At 40.1% G+C, this 8,632-nt stretch overlaps 1 protein-coding gene across 1 annotated transcript; it reads right to left on the bottom strand.

The window, feature by feature from the left end:
* Positions 1–373: 373 nt before the first annotated feature.
* gamt (guanidinoacetate N-methyltransferase) lies at positions 374–4,258 on the bottom strand. Its single transcript, XM_088313687.1, has 6 exons — positions 3,928–4,258; positions 2,028–2,173; positions 1,860–1,923; positions 1,703–1,770; positions 1,444–1,554; positions 374–626 (listed from the first exon to the last, which is right to left on the bottom strand). Exons 1-6 carry the CDS (start codon positions 4,112–4,114, stop codon positions 486–488), a joined length of 717 nt encoding a protein of 238 aa, XP_088169813.1. The 5' UTR covers positions 4,115–4,258; the 3' UTR covers positions 374–485.
* Positions 4,259–8,632: the final 4,374 nt, after the last annotated feature.

The following is an 8,632-nucleotide window of genomic DNA, read 5'->3' as shown; positions in this document are numbered from 1 at the left end:
CATTTTTTTCCACCAGTACAGGTTGCTATAGTAACCAGACAAGCGCATATACTAACCTAACATGTGCAAGCCACGTGGTTCTCTAATTTGGGATCTGCCAACTGCCATAGTTTGTCCACATACCCTTTTCTGTCAATTTTATGACAAATTTCTAATGAGTTTATATTCTTATGTTCATTCAACATGCACTGTTATCTTTTAATTGGAATGTTTAGGCCATAAAACAATCATGTTTCAATATTAATCACCTCTTGTTGACTGTGCAAGTGCTTAGGTTGAGTCAAGTGCTGCTTCAATTTGCCTAATAAAGTGAGGACCGTGAAGCATAAAAGCTTTTTATTCATACATGGAGAAATCTAGTGACGCATGCATATAGTTGGTATGGACTTGGTTTTATTGATCAAAGGCAGACAAGGAAAAGGAGAGGATCAGAAAAGGCACATTGGAGTTAAAAAAAAAAAAAAGTTTCTGCAGTGTTTTGCACTTTACTCCTTGACAATGGTGGGGGTGATCATCTTATGGAAGGAATAGTATTTGCACTCAGTGGGAGGTACAATGTCCATGGTGGTAGTGCTTATCTTCTCCTTCTTGAAGCCGGCTTCAAGTAGATGAGGCACCTGGCTCTCCTGAAATCATTAACAGTCGCTCCGTAAGTTGCTACGGCGGTGTAATCAATAACCTTGAACCTTTAGCGACATGTTGCATACTTTAGCCCTAATCTCAAAGATGACAGTCAACGTGCTCTGCATCTGAATCACACAAACGCTGAATGGTAATTAGGGAAATGCACAGCTTTTCATGAACTGTAAGAGTGAAATATTCCGAATGGAGTTTATGTACTCTAAAGGTTGAAACATTCCGCTTGGAGAACTCGAGATTGGTATTCGACAAGAAGAACTGATTGACTCGTTGCTATCGTCATCAAGAGTGAATGTTTACCGTTTGAGCAGTCAATTGTTGCTTCAATATAATCCTAATGGTCGGGGGTCTGAGTTCATCTGGCAAGTTCTTAAAAACCTAATAAAAATGAACTTTGGTCTTGCTTAAGCCATAAAGATGCTGTAAATTACTTGTGTGTCCAAGATAAATGTGACATGTTACTCTTTAGGTGATTTAAAATGCATGTCTTCACTTATGGATAACGTGAGAAAAAGACTTAATCATTCTTTATTGATCCCATAGTGGGAAAATAACAAAATTCCTCTCAGTGCTAATCTTAAATTTTTGTATATTTTTTTTTTTTTTTTTTTGCTTTTCCATTCCACTCCTGCATCACCAAGGTCCACCAAGACATTTTCATTGATTGGACCTGCAACTTAATATTTTAGCAAACAACCTAACCTGTTTGGCTATAACTTGTCATGGTGTCCACTTCGACAGATTGCGTTTGGGTTGTGTCCCATTCCAGAGCGACAACCCCGTTTGCTGATGACAGCAACTCACCTGAAACATCGTCTCGATATTGTTGTATTTCCCCTTGAGCAGCTCGCCCCAGGAGGTCAGATTGCAGTAGGTGAGGACGCCGCCAGGCTTCAGCATTCGATGAGCGTGACCCTTACATACGCATGAAGACGAATCAGAGCTTCAAGTGTACCAACATAAGATGTGATTTGCCAATCTTAACATTTGCCATCCTAAACAATTCTAATTTCATGCAAACCGACAAACTGCTGGGATTGCAAGCCCCAAATTGTGAACCAACCTTGATAAAGTCAAACTGGTGAGTGTGCCATGTTTCCTCAGACAGCGGATACGTGTCATACAGGATACCTGGAAGTGGAGACAAAGTGCTCGTTAGAAATGCAACTGCAGCAAGTCGATGTGGCCACAATTCCTGTGCATCTGTTGCGATTTCATACCGTCAAAGTGGTTATCTGGCAGGGTGGGCACAACCTGCTCCCAGAGGCCCTTGAGGGGAACAACCTTCAAAGACAATACAGTTACTTATTAACATCTTCACACGTCTGCAAACCACAAGCCTAAAAAAAAAATGTTCTCCAAAAGCTCTTTAGTGGAAGCCAACAGACCTTGTGTGGTTGAGACTTGGCCCAGTTCTCCAGGCGGGCAAAAACGCCATCGTTGCACTCGATGATCCAGTGCTCCTCAATGGGGAAAGACTCCACTTTGGTGGCTGCGATGGCCATGCCGAAACCGATCTCCAGAACCCGACCGCCTGAATGACAAAACACCAGAAACACCATCAGACCCAATCATAGCCAGTGAAACTTGGGGAATACTGAGCAAAAAAAAGACGCTCTCTCCTTGAGACCACTTTTGTCCTGTCTACAAGAAATCACCATCTGGATGTCACTTAATTTCTTGAATTTCAATGAAAAGAAGGCAGAAGTTACGGTGTTCGGTCGCAGTGTGCCTTCGACTCTCAACCATGTTGACCCCGGCATCCTATTTAAAGCCAACGGTTTCAAACTTGGCTTTTAAATTAGACAGTGATTTTAAATCAGATCGGCAATCAGTGCTGTTGTTTGATCTAGCTTATTTTATCTGGTGAAGCCCTTTCCTCCTCAGCAGCACTTAGAAACAGTAATCCATACCTTTGTTACATCAAGGCTAGATTACTGTAATGCACTTTAGTTTGGAGTCAGCCAGTCCTCCCTCAAATTTCTCCAGTTGGTCCAAAATGCTGCTGCTTTCCTGTAACTGGAACTTGGAAGAGAGCGGACACAACCCCAATTCTGGCCTATCCTTAGTGGCTCCCAGTGCATTTTAGAGTTCATTTTAAGATACTTATGTTTGTCTTCAAATCTATATGGCCTCGCCCCAGCGTCTCTTTCTGAGCCCCTCCACCCCTACGCGTCTGCGGACAACATTCTGCGAGAGGTACCGAAGACTAAGCGCAGCCTCAGGTGGGATCGTGCCTTTTCTGTTGACGGTCCTTCGCTATGGAATGACCTCCCAATAAATGTTCGGCAAGCCCCCTCTATATCCACTTTTAAAACTCGTTTGAAGACATTTTTTATTGTTTAGCTTTTGACGCAACATGAGATTGGCTGTTTTTCTGGTGTCTACTGAATATCTGTTTTAATTTCCTGCTAATTTTTATTACACCAGATGGAAAGTGCTTTGTTACAGCTCCAGTTGTAAAATGTGCTGTATAAATATTGTATCAATCAAACAAAATAGGCTGAGTGGTCTTTGGGGATTTAAAATACAGATTCAGTATACTGTGTATGTTTTATGGTTTCCTGATCACGGAACACCAGTTGGTTGGATGTGGCTGCAATGCTTACAGGGTTTCAAGAATATAAATAGATGTGAGTCGAAGCTTGAGATTTGTCGTTGCTGGGTTCCTGTTGATTTATAGGCCTTCAATTACTTACACCATGAGGAGTTATGTCGGCATTTTGAATTGGCAAATACCTCATTTTAATATGTTTGGTATTTGCATTAAATCATTACTTTTATGACATTGTTAAGTAAATGCATTTTTTATTTCTTTTTGGATAATTTATTTTGCATGCGCCATCAAAAGAAAAATAATAAACACAGATAGCCTCCTCCTAAATAAGTAGATTTTATGAGTTCACGTGAAGCGAACGACCAAGCATGTTTGAAAACATACCACGACACTGTCGCTTGTCCTCGCACCTTGCCTCCCACCCCTAACCGCCCTCCCGAGCAGACTTCTTGGCCGATTGCCACGACAGCTGCTTCACTCCCTCTCCAAGAGTGCCCAAGAGAGTTGAACAAAAAAGGTAGTAAAACGCTTGTTAAGGCTGCACGAGTAAAAAGTGAAAATAGTCGATTAACGAAATAAAATTATTGAGCAATCTTTATAAACCGTAAAATGCCATATTTATTGACAAATAATCGAAAAATATACACCCTGGGGACCAAATATCGGACGGGACGCTGGCAAACAACGTCATGTCCGACAATAGAAGCCGAGATGTTGAAAACGCTTTCTACCTTTGGAGGCTGCCACCGTTGCCAAGGAGTGCATGTACGGGGTCTCCCAGCGCTCCATCACGGGCTTGCCCATAATCTCCAGGTGCGTGTCGGCTTCATTGTAGCCGGCGTTGGCGTCGTGCCACGAGGATTTGCAGTCCTCCCCCTTGGAGAAGATGGGATGATCGGCTGAGACGCTGCTGCTCATTGTGTTTGTTCCCTGGAGATGGTTGGGCTGGCCAGACTGTCTTCACAGCAAAGGGGGGAGGAAGGCGAGAGGCCGGGCTTTATATCGGGCTGTGGCGTGCTGACGCTGCGGGGTTTTGGCAGCACTGCAGGTCAAAGGCGCAAGTGGTGGACGGCGTTCACTGGCCTCCTAGATTGTCTTCATGTTAGATGCGTCACTCGGTTGAATAATTTGCAAGTGTGAGCCTTGATCCTCGAAGGACCAATATAAATTTTGAAAGGAAAAGTGAAATATTGTACATTCTATATAAACTATTGACTTTGTATAAAATTGGTTGCACTGTTTTTAAACGCACAAAAATTATATCGTTTTTTAAAGTCCGAACAAGATAAGTGTATTACTATGCAGTACTTGGTTAAAACATATTTTAACAAGGGGCAGCTGCATCAATATAAATTGTCTTCCCCTAAACATGTAACTGATGTGTTTATTTTATAAATCCAATATATTCCTCTTCTGCTGCAGTCTCAACATTAAAGTAACGATTATCTGATTTTTTTCGTCACACAGACTTTCCCCAATATTGTTGTGTTATACATAAAAGTGGGAATGAAATTGCATTTTTTTTTAACAATCTCGAAATCTCAGCATCCCTAAACATCTGATCCGAGAATGTCCCCTGGTGCTGCTCGTCCAATAGAAGAAAAAAGACATTAGGACTACTCTATCCCTTTGCTACAACCCAACTGAAAAAAAAAACAAGATTTAAAAAAAAAAATGAAATACAGCTAGCTGATACCTGCCACATCTTAATTTTGAATTTGACTCTTACAATTATGCGTGTGCTCTTTTTTCCTTCATTAACGGCTAATTTAGATTGACTTTTTTTTATATACGCAACTGCTTAGCATATGTTTACAGTGTACTGAATTGGTATGTTTCACAAACAAGTTGAAATGCTCACCTCTTGCTTCCCTTTTTCTACACGTCACATTGTCCCAAGTTGAAAACATCTGGGCACAAATGACAGTATATGTAGCTATCTATTTCACTTTGCTATTTTGAAACGGCTGCTTGCTGCTAAGAGCATCCACATTCATTGTTCTGTAGGCCAGCATCAGAGTGAGTGCTCTTAACTTTTCTTTTTTCTTTGAGCCTTTTTAGGCTGTACTTTTCAAGCGCAGTAGCCTACATTTTTAAGTACAATTTAGTTGTATTTAGGCCTAATACGTTACTGTACTGCAATATTAGTCATTCTTGAGGTATTTTGAGAACTAAGTATTTTTTTAGGTTCAAAAGATGATGTAAAACATCTAAGAACCACCCTGATAGGACCATACAGTTCCAATGTATCGAGCGGATTTTCACTGGTTACAAAGTTCAGACACATAGACCATCTGTTCGCGGCCTCAGCTATTTAAATGCCTCCCCTCGGTGTACAAAAATAATTAGGGCAGCATGTCTTACAAACACAAATGTTGCAGGTGTTGATTTTTTTTCTGTAATATTGTGTATTTGGACTATGCAGCTGTCCCTGTAAATTATATACATTGCCGTTGAAACCACTAGACTACTGGTGTCCAAACTACGGCCCGGGGGCCATTGGTGGCCCGCTCACCGTTTTTAACGACCCGCCGCATATACTAAAAAGAACATTTGAAATGGGCCGCAATTTTATTTAAAAAATAAAAGGGTGTGGGCAGTGTTAAAAGTGTGGCTGTTGAAAAAGTGGAGGGGGGGATACACAAATACATTTCCAACTAGAACAGTAATAGAATATCTGTGGAGAATTTATCCTCACCATGGTCGCGGGCATGCTGGAGCCTATGCCAGCCGTCTTTGGGCATTAGGCCGGGCTCACCCAGAACTGGTTGCCAGCCAATCGCAGGGCACACGTTGAGCCCTGAATCGAATCAACCACCCCTGCCCAACACTCTACAGATATGTATATTTTGGTATCAAAAATTTCCTACAGATTTTTTGGGGCTATCTTGTCAAAAACGCAAAAATGTTCCATATTATTTTGTTTTCTGTTTAGACAACTCAACTGTCACAAAAAATTCTGACAATCAATCTGAAATAGTCCTATGTTAATTATACGTACAATTATGTCTAACCTTTTCCCCTGTGCAACAATACACACGGCACGATGGCTCTGCAATGGGCCAAAAGAGTTTATTCTGCCCTCTTCATATCACCTCGACCACCATTACCCATCATGCACTTCAGGCACATTAGCCGAGGCTGAGTGAGGTTTACTCCTCACTAAAGGGTCCTCATGCAGTCATGGCTTTATGTCCACCTACCTCTCCTCCTGCAGGATCCTCTTTAGTTACACTGCTTTTGAATATTAATGTAAGAGCTCACATTCATGCGCTTTTGTGGAAAAAAAACATTAGCTACATTACCACTGCAGTTTTCTTGTTGTGACGTTATGTACACAGCTAGTTCATTTCAAATTGGAAAAATTAAATACCGATGGTTATGTTTTCAAAGCAATAAATGGTTTGTATCTTCGTGTACTCTTGTCACAAAAACTCGCCTTTGCTCTGGATTTTAGGTTTTACAGTCTAAGGACAGGCCTTTTAAGATGCAGTGAATGTAAGGGTCTCAAATTATTCCCTCTATTCAGTCTTGTGCATTCCTTAAACTAAAGCCACCCTTTGGAATTCTTCCAGTGTGGCTCTGTCTTCAAGAATGTGGCTAAGGAGATGAGAAACAGCAAAGGTCATGTACATGTAAGCCCAGTGTTTCCCAACCTTTAATGAGCCAAGGCACTCGCTTTACATTAGAAAAGTGTCACCAAAAATGTGAATAGTGACATAATGTTCATGACCAAGTGTATTTCTATGGCATCCTTGTTGGGAATCATTACTGTAGAAAGAAATGAGTCTTTGTGAAAACACCAACTACAAAATCACATATTCAGTTGACAGTGTTCACTTGTCACATCTGTACAATCACTGAATGCGGACTTTTTTCTGCATGGTTCTTGTGTGTTGATATTTTACTAAACACCACTTTTCCAATAATGTGTGACATACTGCTGTGCTCAGCATTATTTTATCCATTTTAAAGCAAAGATAATGTCCATAGTAATCAGCGGTAGAGGGCGAACAGATAATCATTATCAGTAGCTGTTGTTTTTCAACTAATTTTACTCCGTACACAAGTTGTATCAAAGTAGAAGAATGTAAAAATAATTTGCCTGCGATGCACAAGTTTTTGTGCAACGATGTAGAGGACTGAAGAGAGATATTGTACATCTGCTTTAAAATACTTTGAATGATATTAAGGTTGGGGTAGATACGTTCATTAAAATGTATGTTACGTTTGTGTTCAAATGTTTAACATCACATTTCATTTTAAAACACAACAATGAATACATACCAGCTCCTTGTTGTTGTTAATGTACACATAGACATGTTAAATGTTGGCAATACGAGTAGTCTAATATAAGTTGGGCTAAAAAAAAAAAAAAAAAAAAAAAAGAGCCACTAGGCGGCAGCAGCAGCTCACCATGAAGGAGTGTCACAGGTCACGACACAGATTCGAGTGAGCAGTAATCATCCATAGATATCTTTGACCTTGAGTGTAACTAATGTTTTGGCTAGTGAGCCTTTATAATTTGTTTTAGTCTGCATTAAATCTATGCTACAGTTTTTATTTGCATCAGCACCATGTAGTTGTGTGAGAAAGCATCTACATGATCAGTGTCTTCACATTCCGTATCATGAACTATTTTCATATATTCAGGAACATTTTAGAAAATGTTTTACTTCAGAAGTGTTTATGAAAAAGAAAGTAAAGAAAAGAAAGAAGTAATTAACTGAAAGGGGAAGTCAACCCAAACATTTTCTTTCCAAGAATATGTTCTATACTCCACCACTAATCTAAACAGAGCGTTCTGATTAATATTACGTTTGTGGTATATGAGTTAAGCAGCCATTTTTACCCATCACATTTTATCAGTTGCTGTCGACTGAAAATGACATCACAGTTGCTCAGGGCTCACAGCTAACATGTTTTCTCAAGCTAAGCCATGATTGGTTATTAGCTGACCTGGGCAACTGTGATGCCATTTTCAGTCACAGAAGTGACAAAATGGCCGCCCCTTGAGATGGCTAAAAATGGGTCGACTTTACTGCGTAACTCATATTCCGCAAACGCAATAGTATGCAGAATGCCATGTTTAGACTAGTGGTGGTACACAGGACATACTACTGTTTGGAAAATTTTGGGGTTAACTTCTCCTTTAATTGTAAATAAAGCCTACTGCACATAAAAAAACAACCACCCTGTGGTCCTCAGAAAGAAACCATTTATTTAATTTTAAATAAAAGCTGAAACTGCCCCAAAAAAAAAAAAAAAAAAATCATCTTCCGATATTTGTTCATTAAAAGGAGTCTGACAACATTACCAAATGCCAACACTGAATATTGCCTTATTGCATTGAACTGAGCGTTATTGCGTCGAGTGAGACAATGACATTTAAGGCTTCAATTAATTTACGTGTATGTTTGTGGGATATGGGAGGAA

Source organism: Idiotropiscis lumnitzeri, chromosome 13 (assembly GCF_059441095.1).
Source record: "Idiotropiscis lumnitzeri isolate Australia: NSW breed Sydney's pygmy pipehorse chromosome 13, RoL_Ilum_1.0, whole genome shotgun sequence".
NCBI lineage: Eukaryota > Metazoa > Chordata > Actinopteri > Syngnathiformes > Syngnathidae > Idiotropiscis > Idiotropiscis lumnitzeri.
This window is presented reverse-complemented; position numbering and strand designations above follow the sequence as displayed.

Bases quoted from the DNA above. Each gene is read 5' to 3' on its own strand.
- gamt (XM_088313687.1), bottom strand. From the start codon at position 4,114: ATGAGCAGCAGCGTCTCAGCCGATCATCCCATCTTCTCCAAGGGGGAG. The intron at 1,924-2,027 runs GTCTGTTGGCTT...TTGTCTTTGAAG, and splicing joins CCAAGTCTCAACCACACAAG to GTTGTTCCCCTCAAGGGCCT. The intron at 627-1,443 runs GTGAGTTGCTGT...TAATGATTTCAG, and splicing joins ATATCGAGACGATGTTTCAG to GAGAGCCAGGTGCCTCATCT.